The sequence below is a fragment of the Tyto alba genome, unplaced genomic scaffold (assembly GCF_018691265.1).
Source record: "Tyto alba isolate M040663 unplaced genomic scaffold, T.alba_DEE_v4.0 Super-Scaffold_2, whole genome shotgun sequence".
In the NCBI taxonomy this organism is placed as follows: domain Eukaryota; kingdom Metazoa; phylum Chordata; class Aves; order Strigiformes; family Tytonidae; genus Tyto; species Tyto alba.
The window spans coordinates 60932006-60959035 of NW_024881282.1; the positions used below are offsets into that span (position 1 = coordinate 60932006).

General features: G+C 41.0%; 1 protein-coding gene across 1 annotated transcript in view; it reads right to left on the reverse strand.

The window, feature by feature from the left end:
* Nucleotides 1-12311: 12311 nt before the first annotated feature.
* Nucleotides 12312-27030, reverse strand: part of TMEM168 (transmembrane protein 168) — a 29303-nt gene continuing 14584 nt past the window's right edge. The window contains exons 3-5 of the mRNA XM_042792928.1: nucleotides 24127-24269; nucleotides 21370-21644; nucleotides 12312-17000 (exon numbers count right to left, since the gene is read on the reverse strand). Coding sequence (XP_042648862.1) covers nucleotides 16453-17000; nucleotides 21370-21644; nucleotides 24127-24269 — 966 coding nt within the window. The 3' untranslated portion in view covers nucleotides 12312-16452. The remainder of the gene's footprint in view (nucleotides 17001-21369; nucleotides 21645-24126; nucleotides 24270-27030) is intronic.

A 27030-nucleotide genomic window follows, 5' to 3' on the forward strand; every position in this document is an offset into this window, starting at 1 on the left:
AAACTTGTAGGAACCCAACATCTTTAACATCTCTAGCCTGACGTGAAATGAGATTTATATTGATTAGTACATTTGAAAGTTACTGGGAACATACGCATGCACACACCGGGTTATTATGTGTCATTTCCATAGGAAACTAGGCAAAACTCAGACCTCCAGCAGTATTTTTATTGTATTCATGTTCTGACAAGCTGGATGGCATTTCATCAGAGAGCAGCCCGCAGCAAGCCTCTCTGAGCTGCTGACAAAGCCAGGCCCTCAGAGCGGAGGACAGTTTCTGGTTCACCAGGCTGATGAGAGAGAGGTCCAGGAGGATTCTGGCATCAGCAACCAACCTGTCTACCTTGGCGGTGTTTTTAGTGTGCGATGTACTAGATTTAGGGGAACAAAACCTTACAGTGAAGTAAGTTTCTGGAGCAGTCTAGAAGTGAGACATCATTTAAAGCAGTTTGATTCAGTTTTATCATTAGGCTGTTGAGATGACACTTATGGCAGATGACTCATAGAATTATGTCATGGTGACAGAGCATTTAATTGCCTAACAAGGCAATTCTACAAGGAAATCCTACAGGGGTTATTATAACCGGTGAATGAACTTAGCACCTCTCAGCAGGATACACTGAAGGTTCAGCTGTAACACTGCCAGGCAGCACTCCCTTCTCACCTGCTCCACTACGCCAAGCTACACCCTCACATGCCAGCAGCGTTTTGTGAGGGAATCAATCTGCCTGTGTCTTGCTGAGTTTCCATTCACCTTCCTAAACAAGTATATCTGTGCTTTTTAATAATAGATTCAGTTTGCCATTGGAAACCACTGTATAATTGTTAGCTTACTTCCTGCAGGCATTCAAAGCATGACATTTCTTCCATGGCTTTCCCAAGCATTTCCCTGCCAATGTCCTCTGAAAGCTCTTCTTCCCTTTCCCACTGAAGTGCTGGGAAGCATTCCTGCTGACAGCCTGCTCTTCCTGATCAGTGGTCCTCATCAAAAAATCACCCACCTACCCCCACCGGCCATGCATCACAGGAGTATACAGAGAGGACTCGATCACATGTTGTTATACTTGAGGAAAACTTGGTGGGGAAACAAATCTGTCTCTAGTCTAGGGAAAATGCAAACATCTCTTAATCAAAGGGTGTGGCAGACTGCATCTTTTAAGTCCTTCAGGTAAGAAGTTCATGTTAATCTACCTGCCTTCCATAGTAACGGTGCATGAGCCATTGGTGCCGTCGAGGACAATTTCCTCTTTCCTTGCAATTCTGAACACGAATGAGAGAAGAATCAAAGGAGGAAGTGGTTGAACAACATCTAGTAGTTTAAGAAGGCTGACAGCCAGTGTTTTCAGGACTGTTTTCATGATCTCTCAAGGTTGGAAAGAGAAATATGAGGGGATAGCCATGTTATAACTGAAGAAAATCTCACCATAAGCGATTAGACTTGGGTAAACAGGGCGAATATCACTCCTGCAGATAAAGAACAGACAAGTGGCTTCACTGGAAAGCAGACTGAAACAAAGCGCTTTTTCTTTCTTTCTTTTTCTCCTCCTATCAGAGATTATATTCTTCATGGGTCATAGTGTAGGGCATAAAGAATTGAAGGTTTGTTTTGCTGGCCATATGAAACACGACATCCAGCTGAGGGCTCTCTCCCACTCAAGATTTTGGTCCTCAAGATACCTGAAACAAAGTGGGTAGCTAATGGTAAGGTTGGAAACCTGTGATCTCTTGGACTTTGATAAATTCATGCAATAGGTTTTGTAAGCATCAAAATTTAATGATTTGCTCTTTTTCAGTTTACAAGCTTTCCTCTTTGGCATAATTTATTACAGCAAAATGTTTTGTTTTGTTTTGTTTTGTTTTTTAATGAAGAAGCATTTTACATCTGTATAATTGAAAAAAGTTCTATAAAAATGTAACTTTCAGCCAAAGAAGTTCTGCTGTCATAGTCAGCAATTTTCATGAAACATCTAAAGTATTGTAAAAAGACTCCCTGGTGTTTCCATGAAATAGAGATGCCAGTGTATAAAGAAAATAATTAAGATCTCAGGGAAATATGTTGTAAGTTGGGCAGACTCCAAGACAACACATGCCTGGTTTTCATGAAACTGTATGTTGCATTTTCTGAATTGTTCCGACCCCATATTTTACAATATTCATTAAGTTTCATAGGAATATTAATGACATTTAATAGCAATGTGCATACAATATTAAACAATGCATAAAAAAACCATCACAGCTGCAAGTTTAATAAATCACAGGAGTATAAACTTGCTTCCAAGCTGTAAGAGAAGACGTCTTGCTTCGTTTTTCTTATATTTCATTAAAGAAAGACAAGCAATGTTTCATGGTAGATTCACGAAATAGGTCTTAAAATTCTCACCAGCCATTCATAGGGTAGCCACTCAAATTTACACAAAGCATAAAAGCAGCACAGCCACAGCCTCACTGGAATTTATTTTAAATTATTAATAAGATAAAATAGCGTCCTCCTGCCATTGCAGGAGTGCTGCTCTGACAGCCTCCATCAGAGGCTGCGTAATGTTTTTCTGGAGAGATTAGCTTTCTAGTTGCTCATAATTTCTACCCCTGTGACTTGAGGTATATAATCTTAACACTGAAAGGCTGTTAAATGGAAGTCTCCAGCCTCACAACTTGACTTTCAGTTTTCCACATTCATACTTCATCCTTAACTTGCAGCTAATTAGACATTAATTCACCAGCCATTCAGGAAGAGGCTTTGTTGACCGAGGAAGCGGAGGATAAGGCGGGTCTCCAGAGGGAAGACCATCAATTCTAACAATTACAGTAGCTGTGGGAAGAAGTAGATGTTTTACAGCACGGTGCATTAATGCTGACAAACACATTGCCATGCTAAGCCACACTTTGGAGTGAGGGATGCCACTAACAAAGACAGACACATAACAGCAAGGAGGAGTATTTAAGGTTCTTTAATCACTTCTACCCCGTTGAAAATACATCACCTCCTACTTGCACCAGCTGTACTTTCTTTACATCAGCAGACCACAGTCCCATCACCAGCTGGCAAGTAACCTGCTCAGGCCTAACTGGTGGCTGATGAGCAGACACAGCAGGTTTCTGGGGGGTGCTGGTGACTGGCTTTTGCAGAGATTAGCAGTCTGGTGTTGGTGTGCTGCTTCCCCAGCTTTTATGGTTGTTTACTGTATCTGGAGAGATTTGATCTGTCTCACAGTGAAGTTCTTCAGTCAGGGCAAGTCTGAGGAAACACATCCCCCCACATCTGAGGAAATGATTTTTCCCTTCTTGAACCCTGAAACCTTTTTTTTCACTGCATCAAGGGCACCCAGGAAAACTTGTTACTGGCTGCAGGTCCGTGGCTCCTCACCTGTGATCTGCTGGAGGTGTCAGCAAAGCTGCTCCTTGTTGATGAGTCGAGTGGAGGCTGTGAGGAGCAGGCTGTCGAGTGCATCTGTGCGAGGCTGTGTGGGTGTTAGCAGGGCTGTGGGGCGGGTGGCTGTGTCTGACCCCCACACACTGGTCATCACCTGGAGGTGACTGGCTACCTCAGGAAGGGAGAGGCCGTGGAGATGTGTTAGCAGCTTTTGAAAACCACAGCTTGTTGCTGATTAGGCTTTCACGTAAGCTCTCAGATAAGAAGGTAAGCGTTCTCTTCTGGCTTGTTTCTCTTTATTTATTAATGTTTTGCTATATGTAGCTATCAGTGCCTGTGGATGGCAATATAGTACTAAACATATCAATTAATGTGTGCAACTATTCCTGAGTAATAAATACTCTCCCTGTCACGTTAAAGCACTCGAGCAATATGTTTTGCTACTGCAGGAATGTGTTGTGTGTGCTGGGTAATGGGGAGAGACACTGGGATTTCTTCTGGAGTTTATTCAGTTACTTCTTAGGGAAAGTTTCCTCTAATGGGAGTTTGTAAGAAACTAGCTTATAATTTGGCTCATGATGATTAAATTAATGGAGAGAAGGCAGTTCTTTGATCTAATTTTTTGGTTCCTCCTGAGAGGAACATGCTTATTTGTCAAGAGAGGCCTTAAAATATTCTCACATCCTCAGCTCCCACTAGGCCAGTAAGTGAAACCTTCAGCTTTTCCACAGGCAAAGAGCATTTGAGCTGAGCAAAGTCCTCAGGATAATTCATGTAAGTACTTGAAGCAATTGAATACCACTTAAAGTTTTTCTCTTGTCTGTGTATGAATGAGAGGTCTACTATCAACATTTGTGATTCAGATTCCAACACTGACCGCTTTCTCCATCAGTGACAGAACTGCTTCACTCTATAAATATTTAATAGTAATGTTTAATATTTCCAGACATGACAGAGCTGAGGTACAATATACTGAAGTGACTTGCTTTTTTAATGTGTGTGGTGGTTGAGAGAAAAAATTCTCATGCTTACTACTTGGAGAAGGGTAGAAGAAACCAATGACCACATGGGGAAAAACCAAGAGTCATTATAAGATATGGGTAATGCTTGGAAAGCACTGCTGACAGTAGGATGTTCCCATGAAACCACTTGGTGCCAGCTCATTAGAGGGCTTTGGCAAGGCTATTTGGCATAAAATAGATTTTATTTAGAATTAGGGACTCTGCTGCCTTGCTCTTGGCATGGAATGAACTTGCAAATTAAGCTGTCTTGTAATATAATGACATTACCTTGTATTATGAATCATTTTAGAATAAGAAACATTGATTTGAATAAGAAATTAAGACTTGTTAAGAAGTGAAGAAACATGTACGGCTGATGTTCAGGGCCTGTATGCATATGTATGTGAAGAACACATTGCACACTGTCCCAGCACTGCGCCGCTTCTGAGCCTGGGTTTAACACCTGGAGCCTTATTTGCTAAGGTTTTCAGTTACTCCAGTAGTTGCTTCAGTGGTTATCTTTTTCTCAGGTTTAATTTCTTTAAAAATTTTTATTCTTTACTAGATGTCTCAGGTGGCTTAATATTAAAATTTTATACTTGCCAGGGGCTTACTTTTCAATTAGGACAAGTTTGAAAAGTCTAGGTTAGGTGGAAGAAATTTTTAAATATAGGGAGATGATGGCTGGGCATGTGATGCTTCTCTAAAATGTTGGATGAAGCACAGTGATCTGTTCTGGCTGCCCAGTCTCTGCTTGGGGCAAAAACCCCATGGAGATGGTTGTGCATTTTTGGAGCAACTCCTTAAGTTTAGCTTGTTTCCTAAAGTGAATTCAATACTGTTGTGGTTTAACCCAGCAGGCAGCTAAACACCACACAGCCGTTTGCTCGCTCCCCTGCCCCAGTGAGATTGGGAAGAGAATCGGGGAAAAAGGTAAAACTCATGGGTTGACATAAAGGCAGTTTATTAGAACAGAAAGGGAAGGGAAAATAATAAGAAGAGAACGTGCAAAACAAGCGATGCACAGTGCAATTGCTCACTACCTGCTGACCGATGCCCAGCCGGTCCCCGAGCAGCGGGCTGCCACTCCCTGGCCAGTTCCCCCCAGTTTTACTGTGCAACGTGACGTCGTGAGGTATGGAATATCCCTTTGGCCAGTTTGGGTCGGCTGTCCTGGCTGTGTGCCCCCCCCAAGCCCTTGCACAGCCCCAGCCTTCTGGCTGGCAGGGCAGTATGAGAAGCTGAAAAGTCTTTGACTGGGTGTAAGTGCTGCTCAGCAATAACTAAAACATGGGTGTGTTAACAATGTTATTCTACACTAAAACCAAAACAGAACACTGTACCAGCTGCTAGGAAGAAAATTAACTCTATCCTAGCCAAAACCAGGGCAAATACTTAAGAGAACAAAACAAAATGAAAAAATCCCAGGGATAAAAAAAAAACAAAACCAACCCTAAAACTGTCTTTGGGGTTGGTGTTCTCCTTATAAAGAAATTGATATATTCTTGGTATGATCAGCTCATTTCTCTCAACGTGCCTCAAATTCACAAGATTACAAGTGGAGAGAGCTTCCCTGGTATTTTCTTTCAAATACTTCTCTCTCAGCTCAAAGACACCATCTAGTCCTCTGAAGAAAGCTAAGTTATGGAGCACTACAGCTATTTTCCTCTACCCTGAGCATAAAGGAATGCAATATGCTTTTCCGCATGTGTTGTACTTTAGCATTCATGAGTATCCTTATGAAGGCAAGTTTTGAGTCACATGCTGTGTCACACTACAGGGGAGAAGAATATCAATTATATAGCATGGTTAATCATGAGAGGAAATGGATTTGACTGAATATGCAAATGCCAATTCAAAATAAAATTATGAGCTCTTCCTGATGTGCAAAATGCCACTGATGAAAAACATTTTAATGTATTAGTGCTTGACTTCAGGAGAGTGTGGTTTATGAAGGGAAAAAAGAAAAAACACAAGTAATTTATTCTTGCATTGTATTATTCTTGAAGCTGTTGTTATTTTTCTAGCTTGGGAAAGCATAGCTGACGTGAAGCTTTTAAAGCATAGTTTGACATTTAAAATGCAGCTTCCTGTGCTTGCGTTCATGCATGGTTTCCTGAGACGAAGGGTGGTAAGTAAATACTCACTGCTGGTTTTCCTGCAGACACCACGCGGCTGTACAGGATGGGATTTGTTGTACACAAGGACAAGCTGCTTCTGGAACCTTACACCCCCTTGCCCTAATAAATCAACAGCTGTTTGGCGAGGAGACAGGAATTCTCTTATTTACCCAAAACTTGGTATTTACAGCTATTCCCCCGTGGCGTGGGTGGTCACAGTTCACTTCCCCTGGCTGCTCTGTGAGAACAGCACCTCCCACCCGGAGTTGCAGTAGTCTCTTCTCTGGTGGAGCACCTTTTCCAGTCCTCGTGGCAGAAGTGTTTCACTTCACGTGGTGTGGGGGGCAGGCTCAAAGAAAGGGGATGTGCTGTACTCAAGAGTATCACGCTCTCCTGAGTGGAGAAACCTAATCCCAAATACCTTTAAATACTGATTAAAGTAGCTGGAGCGTTGGCAAGCGAGGCCAGTTTCCAGTGTCCTCAGTGAGTACTGGAACCAGTCATCTAGTTAAATGGGAAAGTCTCTTCCCCCTCTTACCAGCTCTTGTTTAGAGATCGTGCTTGGAGGTCTTGTCTACTCGTATTCACAAGGTCAGGCTCTGCAAGGAGATTGGGGTGGGTTGACCCTGGCTGGACACCAGGTGCCCACCAAAGCTGCTCCATCACTCCCCCTCCTCAGCCGGACAGGGCAGAAAAAATACGGAGGCTCTGGGGCTGGCCCCTCTTTTCTCCCGGAGGGAGGGCAAGGGCCAGCAGGGTTCCTCAGGGGGGCAGGTCCTCTCTAGCACTGCACACACCCAAACACGCAGGCTTGCTGTGCAGTGCTTGTGAGGCTGCAGAGAGCTCAGGCAAGGGAAGGAGCCGTTTCTGTATGCTGAGGAAAGCCTAACAGAGGGCTAAAAGCCGGGTTGGATTTGCTTAGGTGGCAGGATGATGTTTGGTGGAAAAGCGCTAGCTGGGTCCTACTTTGTATCCCGTAAAATCAGGAGTTTTGAAGCCTGTTATGTCTCTCTGATTTTTCAGTAAATACGCTGATGTTTATTAGACTTGGACTGACAGAAGCACTGACGTGGGTGTCCAGAGCTGAGCAGATACAGGCTGCTGCCACGTGAACGCTGGGATGCTTTCACTCCGCTGCCTGCAAGCTCAGTGGTTATTCCCCAGCCCTCTCGTGGTACCACCCTCATCACGGCTTCATCTGAGTGGGGTTTGGGGTAAATCTGGTGGCTTGAATAGGAGCTGTATCTGAACACTCAAACTGGGGATTTCTGCTGTGGGAAAGACAACCAAATAAATAAATGAAAAGTGAAAGATGGATGAGCTGGAATGAGCTGTGAACTGACAGCTTTGTGACCGGTTTAGACTTATTTCTTTTTTGTGGTCTAAAGCCGAGTTCCTCATAAATTCTGAAGACATCAGAACTGTAACACAACTGAAACCACCCTAAGATCACTGGAAATATAAAGAGCAGGAGCTGTAATTACAAGACAAGAGGCAGGAAAAAGGGAATGAGTTCTCAAAGGGATATTTTTTGGTATTCAGTTTTGACATTACAGGTTGAATCAGCACACTGACATAATTGTGGGCGTTTGGGGTCGCACAGTGGCTGTTGTACAATCTAATACAGACCTGGAGATGAAAAGAGGTTCACAGTTTAGGGTTCTGGGGTATTTTACTGATCCTGGATTCCTCAAATACATACTTATGCTGTCAGGCTCTGTCAGCGGTGAGGTGACACGCGGTAGACCCCATTCAGCAACCCTTGAGCAGCGTGCTGGTCTTGGGAGCTCTTTCATGCTTTGGTCACTAGATAGAGAGAAGGCCTGCGGGCTTTTGAGGGGGGAAGAGAATATAAAATGAGAGCAGTCACATCAGGTCTGGTCAGAGCCCCATCCAGTCCAGCACCATGTTTCTTAGAGTGGCCAAAAATGGGATAAACCGTAAGAATGAGTCAGTTTGTAGCTGAGGAGTCTGGAACTTGGGTAACTAGCTTTGAGTCTCAGAGCCCGCGGTGCGGCTGTCTCCCGTGAGTCTGTCCTAGAAATCTCTTTAATCCATATAAGCATCTGCAACACCCTCTGGCAGGACTCGCCGCTTAACTCTCTATTAGGGTTAGTTAGTGAAAGAGCTGGGGAAAGAATTAGGAAGTGAACTATGGTAACAATACTCCAGCTGCAACTTGCTATCTAGCATCATGCAATGACCAAGAAACCTCTCCAGGGTATGTGCAAGTGAGAGCTGCAAACTCTCCAGTGGCAACAGTTCACTGTGCAATTGTGGGCAGCAATTTCCCAGCTGCCATCAGTTCCTTTTGTTGTTTCTTCAGAAGAGCCACAGGGCAGCTGACACACAGCAATGAATTCCAGAAAATACTAGCTTTTCAGATGGTTGGGTTCTGTTTTCTTTCCCCCCCCCCCCCCCCCTCACAGAAATTGTCTCTATATAATGCAATTTATTAATATGCATTAGAAGCTTTGGAGTAGATTCCCAGGAGCCCCACACTTGCTAAGCTTAAGCCTGGCATCCCCAGCAGGACGAATTGCTTACCCAGAACTGGAGATGCCTCAAGACTCTGTACCTCTGTTACGAGTCTCCAACAGCTACTTCTGATTTTCAGGTACCCATTTTTGTGCATCAAGAGCAGGCTAACTTCCTCTTGTCTGTGGGTGGAACCAATCTGTTCTGGCTTGTTTGGGATAGGGGCAAACTCCTGACTGCCGGCCTGTTGCGCACTCTCCGTAGTTGTAGCTGAGGTAGGCTGTACGTCAGTCATTTGAATCCTTCCTGGTAGTTATCTTAATTTTACTATTTTTATACACCTATGCCAAACAAGCAGGAATTACAAAATATTTGACTTTCTGCCCTAAATCAAGCATTCTTGTGATACGCCTGGGTGCAAGACAAGCAGGATGTGGTTCCTTTATAGGGCTTCTTTCTCCCTTTCCAGCCCCACTTGCTGTCCTTCTGTAGTTCATGTGGCATGTCCACGTATGCCCCCACTGTATTCTGTCTGCAGACATACTATCTCTTATCAGAACATTCTTGATCTTTAAATAATTTATTTCACTGCGTAATTTTAGATATTAGAAACCTGCTTCAAATTCAGCTGGGAAGGTAGGACATTTCCTCATCCAGAGAAGCATCTGGAGACTCACCTGAGAGTAAAAACGGAACAGAGGCGAAGACCTGGCTCAGGTGGTCTGAGCCATCTTCCTCACCAGCACTGGAAGAAGACAGGGAACCTTCTTCAGTGCCACGGCAGATCTTTCATGCACAAACACCGCTGTGGGAACGTGCCTGAGGGTATGTAACATCCACTGTTGCCTTCTGATTACAAAAGCCTCCCTACTCAGCCAGCTGGAGCTGTACAGCATTATCTGGTTTCAGGCACCGTATTAAGAATATAATAATCATAATTTTTTAGAGGCCATCTTTATAACAATGAATTAAATGGAGCCCAGAATGGAAACTCGCCCATCTAACCTGTCAGTTTGTTAGGATGGGCACAGCATACTTCTGGCTGGGCCGACAGCTTTCCCTGGCAAGGCTTGGGAGCTGCTGTGGGAGGTGCTCAGTAGGCACTCTGGATGCTGCTGCCCTGGTTTGGAAGGTAGGAGAGTCTGATAGTACGGACAGGCCAGTGCTGTAAGAAACAAAACCGATCAGTTCTGAAGCCCCTCTCTAGATTTAGGTCTGTGAAGCCCGTTCTCCTGGCCACAGCACTGAATCAGACCCATCTGACAGTATTACTTCTTCTCCTGACTTTTTTTTTTTTTTTTTCTTCTTCATTTTCTTTATTTTCTTCTGCCCTTTCTTTCCTGGGAAAAGAAGTAACCTTTCTCTAAGGATAAAAATCTTTATACTCTTTTTCAAGGCAGAAGAAATCTTCAGGGCTTTCAGCTATATAAACCTCATTTGCCATTTTTTTCCCCCCTCCCCATCGTCTCCCTTAATGGACCTCTTATGCATTTATAATGTACTTAGTACCACGGTGTCTAGGGACCTTATACACAATTTATAAAGCAAACATTTTTTTTTCTGAAAGTTTCTACTTCTCTTCTGGCTCTTGCCGATCTCCGAATCAGGCTGTTCTCCTCGATTTGCAAAGGAAGCCAAGTCATCTGTTTTGTCCTCCCAAAACAGACCGTCTTACAGGCTCCTGGATTTGCGTTTGTGGGATGGCACGGACAGGTTCACGGTGATTTATTTTAGCAGCTATTAACTACAGAACTGTCTGTAATCAGAGCTGGCTGTGTTTCTCCATCAGCTTCAGCACTGGCACGAGTCAGCACGGCGCAGCTCCCTCGCTCCGTGCAGGGCAGTATCTGAGGTAAGAGCCCGGAGTGTTTCCCTGTACCTAGAAGTGGCCATATAATTAGAGAAATTAATTCAGTGCTGATGGGGACCGAAATTTTCGATGTCAGTGTCACTAGCTGCAAGCAGCTGGCTGCTGCAGGCACCTGTTGGGAACAGCTTCCTGCTCAGTATCCCCCCGAGCCCGACCGCCGCTCTGCAGGGTGGCCAACCCTTCACAAGTGCCGAAGGCGTGCAGCTGGTTGTGGGAGGGGGTTGCAATCATTCTGTGTCTCTAAAGGTGAGCTCTGTAACCCTGGGGGCCTTTAATGGACCCAGCTCTCTGGCCCCCATTATGGCAGAGCGGGAACAGCGTATTTGTATTTCACGCCACAGTGGCAGTGGGCGATGTGTTCAAGAGCTGACGGAGACCAGCTGAGTGCAGTGCTGGCGCAGTAGGTAACACCGATCAAAGTCTGTGCGCTTCTTGCTCCAAATCGATGTGCTGGAATCCTGCTAGCCTTGTTTTCCAACAACAATATATAACAGCACCTAAGACGAAACGTTATTTGAACATTCCTATGGTTATTTACACTGACTTTTATTTCCTAGGTCACCAAAATTTGACCAGAAACCCCAAAGCCAGTGCCATGGATGCAGACTTACCTTGGGTTGCCTGACTCAATTCAAAGAGTCTTAGAATAGCTGCAGGGGAGCACTGATTACCTCTGAATTTGAGACTGAACGGAAAGGATCTACAGCAATGTAATGAAAAAGGAACACTGATTAATAAGTTGTGGAAGTAATGGATTCAATCGTGAATTAGAAGGATGAGTCAAAATTATATTCCTCCTGTGTAAAAAAAAAAAAAAAAAAAATAAAAAAAAATCCCAAAGACAAAAGTGCTACTCAATCTCCATTGTACTTAGCCAGGCACTAGGAATGCTAAGGGTGCGGTGCCCTTCTCTGCAGCTCTGGACAACACTGCGTTACCGCTGACATGCCCGTCACCCCTCGTCACACTGAACGCTCTGCTTCCCCTCCATTTCTCACCAAAGTCTTTACCTAACAAGCCCCGGCTCGTTCAGAGCAGTGCTGGGACTGTTTCACGGTCTGGGAGTGCAGGACCCTCCTCAGCAGTTTTTGAGAGGGACAGATGTGCAGATCTGTCCTCCGCACCACTGCGCAACCACAGCTTCCTTCTGCTTCATCTCCCAGGCTCAATCTCACTCAGACAGGAGCCCTCCCTTAGCTCAACCTTACTGGAGATGACAAGTTTGACTAAGTACGAACACTCATGCAAGTGAAGTCTTCAATTAAGCCTCTATAAAATAATGTCTCAAAGTATAAACAACAGTTTTACTAGCTTGTTGACTAATAAAAAAATACAAGGTGAAAGGTATTAGTAATGTAAACTAACATTTCTCATTTCTCTTTAAACTGGTAAACTACAAGTAATCCTTAGAGTGGTTTCAGTAAACTTGGTTGCAATTTCTAGCTAAAAAAAACCACCTCTGAAACAAGCTGTACAGAAAAACCCCATGTATTTCAAGGAGCGGCACAGAAATCTGGGAAGTGATCAAGTCATAAACAAAAACATGAAATGGAAATGAGCATCCAAACCAGCAAAATATATTTAAGTAATATCACAAATACACAATAATAAAAAAAAAAATCTATTTACAGATCTAAAATTGATATGTCCAGTAAAAATCCTCCCACAGAAGGGTATTTATAAACAAGAAAATTAACCTGGTTACATTGCCTACTGCTGACAACAGAGGTGCTTTACAGCTAGCATAGCATTAATTATGCCTTTGCAAAATAAAGGGAAAACTTAATAAAGGTAAAGAGTTATTTCTGGGGAAAACTTGAACTGAAGGCTGGACAATAACAATCACAAGGCATACAAAGCCTAAGGAACTGCAAATACGTAACTCTGGTAGTGCAAAAATGAAGAAGAATGGCTTTTTTCCCCAATGCTTGTTAAGAGAAAAATACTACTGTGAGTTTGCAATTTGAATTCCTTTTAAAGACTTAAATTAGTACAACTTAGTGCATTTGCATGTTTCAGCAAGGCTGATACTATACAGGAGGTAAATGAAGCAAAGTCAATATAACATTGCTACCGTGGTACAAATTTATAACCACCTTTGTAACAAAATGTCTGAACACAGAGTACAGAGACAATCCTCTAAAAAACAAGCTTAGATTTTCTCCATCCAGACAATCTGTAAGCATGCTACCACTAAACAACTTGTACGTAACTGATAGCATATGTAACATTCTTTGGAATTAGATTTCAATTCCTCTTTCAGGCGTTGCCCCTGCATTTCATACAGGGAACAGCGGAGGGATAACTCCTCACTCCTCACTGGGATTAGGAGCTCCTGGTGCCTTGTCCCTCAAGCAGAGACCCACAGAGGTGTGTGAGCACCAGGAGCTGGAGAAAAACTCCACCTGGGAACGTGGGTCACGGTAGGACACCTTGACATTAGTCAGTGTAGAAGTGGAGAATTAATGCTGTTGAATTCCTGAGGCTCGTCATCCCACAGCCCTGGTTTTACTGTGTTTTGAAACACACAAGACAGTCTCTTTGTCCAAAAAGGCCTCATTGTTTGAATGGCTGTAAACATTTCTTTTAGTTTAAATCAGCATTCTCACCACACATTGGCTGTTTGAAAAAATAACAAAATCAAAAGTAGGGATATCTTAGCTCATGTTAAAACTATTTCAAATTCAGAAGACTAGAGTTCTTTAATTGAGAAAACTGAAACAACTCTGCAAACACGTGATTAGTTTTAAAAATATTTTTTTTGCTCTATTGTTAGCTGACTCTTTATCTAACTTTCAGCAGACTGCTAAAGACCACCCAGTCTATCCCAGAGAAAATCTAACAGTTTGATAAGTAAGCTGGAAACCATTTAATAAACAGAGGCCAAAGATCAGCACCAATTGTTGCATTTATTCTGCCCAAAGCCAGGCCCATCACTGCACTGCAGAGCGGATACTGCTCACAGTCCCAGGACAGGTCAGGAGCCCCACACTTTTCCTGTTCCCCTTTTTCTACAAAAAGAAAGAAACAGATGATGTCCAAAAAAAATGTAACAGTAGCAGGTAGAAAGCAAGATTTACCCATCATAATTAGCGGGAAGCGTTATAGTTGGTATTCAAAGCTTTTCCAAAACAGAAAGGGCTAACTTCTTGAGTTTCAAATGTTCACAGGGGGACTACCAGGTATTACAGTGTTGCTTTATGGGGACTTTGTTAAAAATTTCTAGTGCTCAAGCTGGAAGAGTTTATGATGCAATCAGATGACCTTTTACTGAAATAGCAGTCAAAATGACACTGATTTTACAAACCAAATGATTGCTTTTATGCAGTCATTTTTCTCAATACTCAAGTGTTGTTGACCAGAAATACCTGGAAATGACTTCTGCAGAGGAGGCAGTGCTGCTTTTCTGCAACCTGACAGATGCTTGTCCAGCCCAACTTCAAGTATCCAACTGACGTGCTTGAATGAGGAGCTTACGTACTCAGCCCAGGCTCCAGAGGATGACTTAGAAGAGAAGTGCTCTAAGGTTACTGAACAGACATAAGGGATTTGTCTGCTTGACCTCTGGCATACGAAAACAAACCCAAAACAAATATAATAGGCACAATCACAGGAAAATTAATCCTAAAATATAGATGAAATGAATCTTCCTCTGGAAATACTTATTTCTCTTCGTTAACGAGCAGTGGAGCACCTCAGGTCACCAGCATGGATTCAGCTGTCTAGCCTTCAGAGAGCTGAATTTAAATGAGGCGACTCCTACCTCAGGATCCCACGTTAGGAATTTAAGTTGGATACCTGAAGTCAGATGGTGCAATTGCCCCCTGTTATCCCAGAGAACAGCCACCTCTCAAACCCGTGACAGAGCTGCAATCACAGCATTTACTTAGAGAAGACCCAGTGGAACTGAGTCTTGGTAGGATCTCTCACCTCTCATTTCTTTACCCCCTTTTCACTTCATGGAAGGGGATGGAGAAAAGCAAAGCAGGCTGGGGGGTGGTGTCTTGCTAAACAAGGTTGTGTAATACACACTAATGAAGAAACTTGGTGGCTGTTGCTTGTAAATCCTACAAAAATCACCATTTTGAATTTGGTGGGTGCAAATTACTCTGGCTATTGCAGATCTCAGGAGCTACTAAGAGGTATCAATGTCTGCAGATTCCCTAACTTAGCTGGCTAAAAAGTTCAAATGGAATTAGAAAAACCCTTGATGGCAAAGACTTAAAAAGCTCTTAAAGTATTTTTATATATTTAAATTAAACCACAAATTAGTAACTTGTATTTTAAACAAATATCAGCTAATGCCTAACATTTTTATTAAAATAGTGATGGAAATGGAAAAAAGTAAACTCTAGGTCTACTGGATTGCACACACATATGCAAAAAGCCCACCACAAATTGTACTGTCTTAGCTGCTTAACTGTTTCACTCCTTATTTTTAGGACCTCGTGGCTGGGAGATCAGAGCTGAGGAATGTTCAGGATTCATTCCTGTCCTACAGGAATAATCCATTCTTTCTGACAAACTCTGCTCATGGTTTTAATAGATAATGATCTCAGTGGTCCAAGCCTTTACTCAGCGTTTTACAGAATCAAGGTTTTCGGCACAGCAAAGACTTCAGATAAACATGGAAGCAAGGCAACACTTGTACTTCCATTTCTTATCTAAGGATTAATTTTTTTGTTAAATGCCTTGAGTCTTTTTTTGTTTGTTTGTTTGGTTTTTGTTTTTGTTTTTTTTTTTTTTTTTCTTCTTCAGGATAGCTTTTCAAAATACAAACTAGTAAGAGCCTGGAAAAGACAGAACCATCCTAACAGGTGAGGGAAAAACTCTCAGTGCACTTTTTATTCCATATATGAATTAACTACTGGGAATATTAAAAAAAAAAAAAAAATCACCAGCAAGATAATGAATTTTTAACACTGAAAAGTTTTTAAAACTGCCCTTCAGAAAACATTGTTCAAGCAGCATCAGAACAGTAGAGGGTTGTCTGATTTCCTTGTTTTCTGTGGCAAATTTCCACTGATGGCAGTAGAGAACTGAGGCAGGGGCTGAAGACATAAAAGCAAATAAAACTAAAGATTCTTGGTAGCTACTTACCTACAATGGCTACTCATTCTTCTATTTTTTTTGGCTCAGTGCTGTTTTATAATACCCTAGACCCCACAATATAATTTCAAGGACATATAAATTCATTTGAGTATTATCTTGGTTCCTTTCCTCTATTTGAACCTTACAGTAGATTTAAATGACAAATAAGCATGCTATAACATTCACAGGAGCTGTTGTTCATCAAACTGGTGACTCTGAACAAAGGCTGCTTTAAGTAACGCATATGAACATGCGACCTGTCTCCAAAATGCATGGTCATATTAAATAAGTCTCTTACCTATGTACAAACAGATCAGTAACAAAACTCAAATATGATAGTTCTAGCCTCTTCTGTTTAAGATTGCAGTTTCTAACTGTTGCATATACTGTAGCTGCTCAATGAGCTCATTAAAATGAGTGTAGCAGACTTTTTCAGAGAAAAATAGTCATATAAAAAGTTGTAAGTATGGTACAGTGAGAAAGTTCCCAGAGCTCTCACTTCATCTTCTCTTTGGTTGCTAATTAGGACTTGACGAGTTTGAAACCCTGTCCTGTGTCCAGCACTGTGGGAAGAAACCAACTCATTTTCAGTCTTTTCAAGCACCTAAAGCACGCTTTACAGACCCAGAACAGATTGAGACCACAAAACCAGTTTGCCAGGTGTACCAGCGGGTAGGTGATGCGCGGGAAGTACATCATCCAGTGTTTGGCAACGTCGCTTCCTGTCGGCAAATGCAAAGTGTAGTCGCTCCAGTGTTTTGACACTCCATACACTGCTTTCACTGTCCGTCCCTTTTCAGACCAGCTGATGTTGCTGTCGGGGTTACAGTTGTACTCAACCCACTGCCTGGTGAAGTCACCAAGCTGAGGAGGGTCCGCCTCCTCGATATCTACAACTCTGGCCATTTCTGCTCCTTGCACGGCAACATACTGGTCATTTACTTTTCTTACTTCTTTAACCCAGGGCTGAGAGTTCTCACAGTCTAAAATGATGATGAGTCGAGAACAGAAAGCGCCGTTCTTTTCTCTCCACCACTCCAACAGTGTGTCAAGTCGTAAAGCATCACCCCCTGCCACAAGAAAGAAAAAAAGACTTAACATTAGGATGAAGAAACAGAAACCGCTGTAGAATTTTGACTGTGGGTTCCAAGAATCCCTTAGTTTAACAACCTGAACAGATAGAAGTTTTCAACCGATCCTCCCTGTTTGTAGATGTTGCAGATCTCCAGAGCGGTATTAACTGATTCCACCTGACCTGCTGTGGCAGATGAGGCCATTAACTCACCCTTGATCAAAAAAAAAAAAAAAACAAACCCAAAAACACACCCAACAAAACAGACTTCCCTCACAGAGTGAAAAAAATGACAACCTATTGAAGAAATCTGGAAATAGCTAAGCAAGAAAAGAAAACCTGAAGTAGAATTTATTTTGTATTAAGTCTTGACAATTTTAAGATAAAAGACAAAAATGGCTTCTTAATGTTTTTATTAATATTGAAAAGGATTCCTCTTTTAAGGAAAAGAGAGGACTTTTGAACACATCACGTGTTAACAGTTTCAAAGCACAAAAAGAAAGCCACTTACAGGCACAATCATCGCTTTGGCTTGAAAAATTCACGTGACCAGAAATCGAGAGATTCCCTCTATAGACACAGTTGTCTTCAGAGCTTCAAGAAAATTAAAATTGGTATGGATTTACAATTTAGTGAAACAAAAATCTCATAGGAATGTTTCCACAATATTTATTTCCTATCAGCTCAGAAAACACTTGCAACTAGAGTGTTCAACTTCTCATGTTCCATCTCAGCTCTTGCTCCAACAATGCTTTGAAAGAGAAGATTGTAATTAAACCAAGTTACCTACAGTGAGGAGTCCTTCTGCTGAAGTGTAATGGATACTGCAAGATCTGTGTAGCTTTGAAAAGCAGACTGCTTACTTCAGTGCCTAAGGAAAACCTCTTGCCAACAAGTGAATAATCTCCATTGGCTCCATAGTGACTATTAATGCGAAGAACTGCTACGTCTAGGTGTTGGGAGGTTGGAGCTATGATACAGAGTTACAACAAAAACACTCTAGTTTGAGAATGTCATTTAAAAAAAAAAAAAAAAAGAGATGACTCTTAAAGGTAGAAAAATGTGATTGAAAATAACCACATTTTAATTCCATAGTGATCTGTCATTGTGGAATAGAAGTACATTTAGCAGCGTTTAAAATCTTGTTAGTAGGAATTTCACTGCACAGATGAATCTCAAACAGAATAGCTGCATATTTCAGCACTTACATTTCTACCTGTAAGGAGTGACAAAAAAGTGCTTCAAATTAATAGCCCAGAGTTAAAGTTTTGAGTGTACTATTGCAGTTAAAGTAGTAGCCCTGTGATTTGCCTTTTACTTTCTCCAAAAATTGCAAACCTGGAAAATTTAGTCCCAAAGAAAATCTCAATATGCAAACCTACAGTAATGACTTGTCTTGGTACATGGTCCCCAAATTGTTGTAGTTATTTACAGCAGAGACTTATATAAAAGCACTTTTCCTGTTCTAGGTAAGCCTTTTGTGTCAATTAGCAGCAAAAATTTCTTTATCCGTTCACACTTTAAAGGCTTATAAATAATCTTTATTTTACTGTAAGTATGCAGGGGTGCAGGTGATTTCAAAACAGTACTGGATAGAATCACCCAAAGAAAACCATCTCATCCTTCATGCACGAACACATGCTCAGCTTCTAACCCCACTGACCTCAGACACGTGGACTTACCAGCCAGCGCAAGATTTAGGCACCAAGCTGTGTAAGAAATCCACACGTCCGGCCACATTTGGCTCCCCGGCAGGTTTCGCAGGCGGTTATGCTGACAGTTTCAGCAGCAAAGACAAAGCTTCATTACCCCAGCTCTTGCCTTTGCCTTCGCTCGGAGAACATGACCTCCCAGGTTATGTGACTGCTCATACTTTATGCATGACTAGTTAACAGTTTCTTTTATACACCACTGTGCTACATCTCAGCTTCCAACAACAGAGGAACATCATTAGCGAACTAATACATCCAGTAAGCCTCCTTTAAAAGATGTCATTACAAAGCAAAGGCTACACTGTTACTGCTGTGCCCTATGACGGCATAAACCGGCAGAGAGACGCTACTTTTTCTATAGATACAAATGTTGTATTTCACTGTTGCCATCTCTATTCATCCTCTCCAGAGGCCAGAGGACTGTACGCATTGCAGGAGCTGATGACCAAACGTTCTGTCTGTCATGAAATGCCACTGTCCAATACATGCAGTACAATTATACAATCAGCCTTCATCTTTTCAGTTTATGCTTCAAGTTACAGTGCTGTCTGGACAGTCACGTTACACTCCATGATTTATCTAAAGTTAATCACAAAAAAGGAAGCAGGGCATGTGACAGGTGCCTATTCCTCTCCTTTATGTCACTATACTATTTCCAAGTAGAAGCTGAAGATGTGCGTGGATAGAGAACTGAAAAGGAGCTCTGTGAGAAAGCTGGACATCGCTGCATTTACACGCTGTATCTTTTAGCACAGAAACTTTCTTTTTATTTTAAGGGTTACCCTGGCCCTTATCCTGAGAGTGAAAACAGGGTTTAATTTAGTCTACAGCTACCTGAACAGGTACACAGAGACCTGAACTTCCCTGTCACACTCCCTGTTGGCCAGACATAAGCCAGGACTGGGCTGGAAGCTGTCCAATTTTTGCACAAACATGTGGGTCTGTATGTTCTAGAAAGCTAACCGTGTCTGTGCTGCCGCCCGGAGCACGGGTGGGAGGCAGAGTTTTGCTGCCAGCCTGCTTCACCCAATGTGTGGACGCACTCAGTAACTGCACAGAGCAGTCAGTGCTCTCATGGACAAACCACCCTGCTCCCAGAGAAGTCACTCAGCCACCCTGGCGCACACTGCGGTACAGCACTCGCGCTAAGCTCACAGTAGAGCCGTGGCTTTTTTAAAATCACTGCCATGGGTGAAGCCTTTGAGAAAAAAGCACGCGTTGCTCTTCAGCAGGTCTAACAGTTCAGGCACGGAGTTGCACCAAAACAAGCACACGGTCTCCAGATGAAAACTGACCTGCACCCAAACACCTCAGTGGGACCACACACAAAGCCAGCATCTGTCTACAGTGTGTAAGAGCACGTGCCCCTGGAAAGAGACTGCTGACAAACAGCCAGGAGCTGGCAGGCAGAGTGCTACCCAAGAGAATTAGTTCTGTCCCAGGATAAAAAAAACAATTGTAAAGTTTCAGTGTATTTACCCCAAGATTCACTTTTTGCGCACAACAGCCTCAGAAGCCCAGCCTCTAGCAGGAGAGCAAGGCTAAACCTACCAACAATTTGAAAACTTCAGTAGGTTTATCATAAAATACCATTGAGACAGGCCTTCCCATTATAAAGAGATCAAAAGCAGGCCAAGAAGAGGGAAAGTGGTGAAGTCTATGCCAAGCATATGACAAGGCATTAAACAGGCCCTTTATATAGGGGTTTGTAGTCTTGAGGCTACACTGTGCCCACAGTTACTCCCAGGATGTCAGCAAACCATGGCTGTTTTCATGATACAAGGTTTGCTATATGTTTGAAGACCCGCTTTTCTCGTGTGGATTGTATACCTGCCTCCTACCTCTTCTATTGAATCTTTTACGAAAAAAAAACCCACCACAGCACATTGTGAGGACACGAATGCAATCCTTCATGGCAGCCTAACTGACACAGTGACACAGAACACTATAATTCACTCTGCCATGTCCAGGGAATGAGAGAAAACTATGCTTGTTCATTACAGTCAACAAATATTCCTCAAAATACAGGAGAAATCTGTCTTTAGAGCAGGAGGGGGTAACTTCCACTTTACTTTCCTGGGAAATAAAAAGTGATCTTTGAAGATGAGTTGATGAAATATAAGGGGAATACGAAATCTTGTTCAAATTTGTAAGCATACATTGGGAGTCAACAATATTTAGATGATTTTGAAAACAAGTGTTAGTTAGCTGCAAAAGGATTGTTATCAGTGACTAAATACTAACATGACATAGATGTTCATGAAGTAACTAACATACCTGACTGTCATATAGAGCAAGGTAAGGAAAGAGATGCTGCTTTACATCAAGTTAACTGCCTACAAAAGGGGCTTCTGCATTTTTCCTTTCTCTCCAGCAGTAGAGGTAGGCAGCCTGCAACCCTGCTTATTTTGGTAATTCCTTGTAGCCCCTGAATCTCTTAACATCCATGCTCTGTATACCACCCTTTCCTTTCTTCCTTCCCTGCCAGGAGCTTGTATGAACCTGTTCTCCAGAGTGGTGGTTCTTTTCCATTCTGGACCATCAAATAATAAATGTGACTAAAACTTCAGTATGATTTTTTGAAGAAGGAATTCTTTGATTGGGAAGGTTTACCAGTACCAAAACTATTGATAAGAAAATCCCCCAACCAGTTACCTGCCAGTGCCCATTCGCCAGTGCCATGTGAGTGACCACTGTAATATAAAATGTAGGTATCGTGTCTGGGTCCATCTGCTGTCCGAAGTTCAAGAAAAGACTTGATCTTGGAGTGAAGGGTATCAAAGGTCAGTCCGCTTGTAGAGTAGTCACAACCATACGTCTCAATCATGTGATACGCAAAAAATCTTTGTATGGCATTAAGCATGCCAGTAGATCTCAAATTTAACTCCTGTACATGCTCAGGTGGAAGAAGAGTTGGTTGTCCATCAGGACTAAAGAGAAGAAAAACAGCTATGATTATGATTTAGAATTATTTCATGCTTTGTGGACTTTTAGAAATTGGTGATTTTTTTTCCCTGTGCATATTTTCTCTGCTATGAAGTAGCACTGTTCTAAACTCAAACTGACTTGAAATGTACGGTTTATAAACAATTCAAAATACTGTACTTGAGCGAGGGATCACTATCTTCCCCCTCCCTTCTGTCACACTTCTTCACTTCAAGGCATAGTCCTTACTCAACCCCATGCTATTCCTGCAGCTGAGAGCCAGAGCAGCTGTGACATGAATGCACTAGCTAAGCTTCAACAATTTCATCAAGTCCCACTGAGAGAGCACTGCCTTCAAACAGGCACTTTTTCACACACAACTGGAATGAAGTGCAGGGAGAGTGACTGCTTCAAACATCATGCAAATTAGTTTCCAATAACAGACTAAAGAGAAATCCAAGCACACGTTTTGCTCAGATATATCAAGTTAATTTCTCTCTGTTCCAAACTAGCCTTTATTCAGTATGGTACTCACACAAATACAGGAATTCTTACTTGTGTGCTGTTCACATACTAATCTTTCAGCAGAAGAAATGCGTTTCAGGTAACAGTATTCACAACTTGGAAAAGTTCTAAGAAAATTACAACCTAGACCTGGAACGAACCATGTACGTATAGATGTGTGTCTGTCTCTCTCTCTCTGTATATATATATATATGAATGTGTATATATATACATAAACATGCGTATATAGCAAAAGAGTCCCTAGGTTCCAAAATGCATTGTATTTATATATATAGTCTATAAAAATTGAAATAGAGAATATCTAAAAATATATATATAAAAAGTACATACACACTTTTTTTTTTTTTTTAAACTACATAGCTATTCATTAATCATGACAATAAGAGATTTGTTCTTGCAAGACACCCAAATTATGGGAGCGCTCTTCATGATGTAATTTCAGAAAAATAAATGCATTCATCACTCTTCAGCCAACATAATAACAGTAATGATAAGGAGCATGACTGACAGCTATACCAAACTGGCCTGATTTATGCTTAGTTACAGACAGGGAGAGGTTTTGCGCCTGAAAATATGGAGATGGTCTTACTCTACTAATCCAATGTATGACTTCTGGTTTTTACATATATGCACGTATATGTATGTATTTGTCATGTATTTTGTTTGCAAGTCAGTGTGTAAAGCTACGTGGTTTCTTCACTGGTCTAACTAATTAAATTTTGCACCTCCTCACACGTCTGGTGCCTTCATAAAGGCTAATGTGTCACTACTACAATTATATTAACTACATCTTCACTACTGTTTGTCTCAGCAAGTGAAGACCAGGCCCATCATTGAAACAGTCAAGCTTTGTTAATATGGAAATTTAGTTCTGTCAGGTCCTAAACAGTTGCTTGAGAGTATCTCATTCACTCAAAAATTAGAGAGAACTGCCAGAACCAGAATAATATAGTGCAATGAAAGAATTAAATTGTTGCCATGGAAATTAAAATAATTTATTTATACTGTAATGTAAATTTTGTAAATGTGTTTTTTTAATCACCAACAATAATTGACTACATGGATTTTTTTAAGAGAGCAAAGCTGAAGACTGTAGATCAGAAGCTCAGAAAATTTGTTTTTACAGTATTTTATACTATTTGAGATACAGTGATCTAAGATCAGCATGCTACCTTTTGTTCTTTGCCTGTTAATTTTTTTCCCTACCCACTGAATCCGTTACACATACTCAAGATGGGTAGTTTTCATAAATTGGGCCCTTCTATTTTTAAGCCTCTCATTTCAACTTACTACTCTGTTTTTCTTGTAACTCAAATAGGTAACTTACACAGTTTTTGTTTATTGTTTACAAAAAGAAGTGAACACACGATTTTAATTATATGGCTGAAGTAGCAATTGCAAGTTTAAAGCTTATAAGAAAAACACACAAATGGGCAAATTGTAATAATACAATCCCTCCACCCCCAAGCATTTCTCATATGGTAACATTTATACTGGAATAAAAATCAGCTGCAAGTTCACAATACCAATAACTGACATGTGGTCCACTCACAAATCTAATGTCAATGTCCTTTAAATGCAGACACCCTCTCATTTACTAGAATTAAGATTTGTTTTGAACTGATCTGTTCGGTTTATTAAATCTCCTCCTGTAAAATATCTGCACTCGGTCAAACGCCCCAATCCTCCTTTGCGTGAAATACAGACTGTGGAATCTGCCTATGCATGACTGGTGCATAAAGCATTCACTGGCTTTCTAAAAGCCAATTAAATACATATAAAAAGGTAGAGTTGGAGTTAGTCATTCTTTTGCGAAGGTGAGGAAAAAGAGAAATACAAAATCTGCCTATTACTTCAATTTGTATTTAATTGTTGAAAAATACCAGCAACGGCACTGGATTGCCTCTACTAGTTAACAGTACACTTACACTACTGTGAAGCAGAAACAGATAGTAACTATACCTGCAAAAGTTGGTGGGAATGACAACAGCATACCCGACACACGTTCCTCCCAAGCAGTTTCCCAGCTCATGGAAGAGCCCATGAGCCATGGACTCCAGAGGTAAAACGATGAGAAATGCACTCATGAAGATCCCATTGGTTGGCTAAAAAGAAAATACAGACATTTCGGTATTGTATGAACAATCTTTCCTGCCTGTTGGTTACAGTTTGATGAATAATTCTGTGTGTTTGATCATATGTAATTGGGTCCTGAAACATGCAAGTTACTATACGTGAGGTATACTTACTTTTCCACATATTACATGGTAAACTACTCTTAATACAAATTAAGGGCTTGGGGTGGCTGGGTAGCAGGGCTCACTCTTCTGAAAGGAGTGCATTTGAAAACGCTAACAGCACAGGACTTAGGTTTAAAAGCAATGATCTATCTTAGCTTTACCCATTTCATCAGGAAAATCAAATGCCACAAAATTATTTGTGTGCATAAAATAAGTATATCTGTAAATACCTGCAGGTCAGGCCCGAATCAGTAAAGTACAACACAGAATATAAAGTACCTAGCATCAGATGATAGCATACTGTATTGCGTCATTAGAAATATAGATTTAACTATTCTGGCTTTTTAATATCAAGAGTTATATTCTTTGTGGAATGTCTCACATAAAAGATGACTTCTGAGAACATTTATGAACATTATTGCAATTAAAAAGACAATTCTTTATCAGCTACATAAGTATCAGATGAGAAGGGACATCCACTACAGGACTTCGTAGCATTCACAGAGCTGATACCTCACACTGAGCTTTTCTGTTTTGTAGGTAAAAAGCAGTTTTGGAAAAGACCACACTCACTGATACATAGAGGATTTCTGTAAAAAAAGAAGTTTCAGAAGTTAAGTCTCAACCACTAGTATTACTGAAATAAAAATGGACTTCTGAAATTCCATCTGTCAGTGAAAGACAGAACAGTTAGAGATACATTTTAATTACTTTAGTATGATGTGAATGGGTTTAATGAGGCATTAAATGCTTTAGGAAAGGTAGAAACAGTATTACAATATATAATTAGCCAAGAACTTTAATATCCACGGTGCAGTTATTAAATATTAATGTTTGTTACAACACAAAGGAAATAAATTCATAGCTACAGATTTCCATCTTCAGAGGAGTCCTGTGGCCTCTGACCACATCTCTGTTTTATTCACCCTCTTTGCATAAATCTACAATATTAATGTTTTTTAAAAGTCTGGATATTGCCTTATTGTTTAACACTCTGTGATTTGATGTGGTCTGGTAGTTCAACTTAACACATAGACAAAATTTATTAATATTTGGAAGTAAATTATACTGAAAAAAATGAAATCTAAACCAACTCAGTTCTTGTGGGCACATGGCACTATGTCAATTATATCCAGTTTTTAAACGCATAATTATTACAAGACAGTCTGAAAGAACAGTTTTACCCATCCAACATGCTTCCTGCCATAGGAAGAATACTGTTTGCTACCTGTCACCGTTTTGAAAAGCGTCCAATTGTATTTCTGATGGCAAGGATCTCACTTGTGTGTCCTTGAAATAGTGACAGCAATACTTCTAACCACAAATAAACACCAGAATTTGATATTAACTGATAACTAACTGATAGCATCAATAACTGATAGCTCTGTTCTCAAATAACTGGTAACTGTTAACCGATAGCATTATTCTCAAATTCCAGCATCTGAAACCACTATAAAACCATATCCAGCTCCTACTATGCTTTATACAATTCATGACAAATGAAAAGTTTATTTATTTAGCTTCTAGCTCTCAAGGAGATGAGGACGTGACGTTGAGCAGATATCAAATTGTAAGGGACCTTCCCCTTACCCACAGCCCTGCACACCTTATCACAAAAGTGCAATTAATATCCACATTGACTTGCTAACATTTGAACCACAAAACTGGTTCAGGTGTAACCAGTTCATCAACAGGTGATAATGCTAGTGTTAATACTGCAATCTGATTTTGTGTGCTATAATGGAATTTGATGTTTTGGTGCTAATAATTTGAATCTACAAGGACCAGTGTGTGCCTGTGAAGCACACATACATTATAGGAGATTCACAATCGCTTTTATGTACATAATTTTCTTAGCCACCTCAGAAGATACTTTGTATCCTGCCAAATACAATCCTTTCCTCCTCCCGGTATTGCCTACAGAGAGTCAGGATCCATGAGTGAGTGAGGAGATGGCATGTGTTTTGGTCAAGTGCAGAGAAGCATTCACACAGTGAGTTCTGTGTCAGTGAATAAGGGCTTTCAGAATAATCTCCCTCAAATCCATACAATTTCCTGAAATCACCAGAAGACAAGGAAGCTTAAAACATTGTAACAATTATAGTGCAACCTCAACTTGTTTTGTTGTCAATAAGGAGAAAAAAACCCCTGTAACTAAGACGATATAATTTTTGTTTCAAATGTATCAGCAGAAAATGCTCATTTTTTGTTGCTCAGTTTCCCAAATGCACTCTGAAAAGAAAAAGGCACAGCAGCGATAAAAACTTACAAATATCTGGTTTGTTTTCATTCTATAGAAACCTTGTAAAATATAAGACTTTGATGAAATAGTGGAGCGCTCTAGCTAAATTAGTTTCAAGATTCGGAGACTTACTTTTTCAACGGTAGATAACAGAAGGATGATTTGCTTTAAGTTACAAACACAAGGAAGACCTGGATCTTGCAGAAATTGAAGGGCTTGTCTGGAAAAGCTTCCTATTAATGATCAGTCAGAGGATTTTTCTAAACTTTGGAAAGACTGAATGCATGGGTCGTTGAGTATTTTAATGCATTTTTATGACAAATTCAGCTTTTCCGTCATACACAAATATGGCATACATAAATATTACTTTTCCTGGGTCTTGTT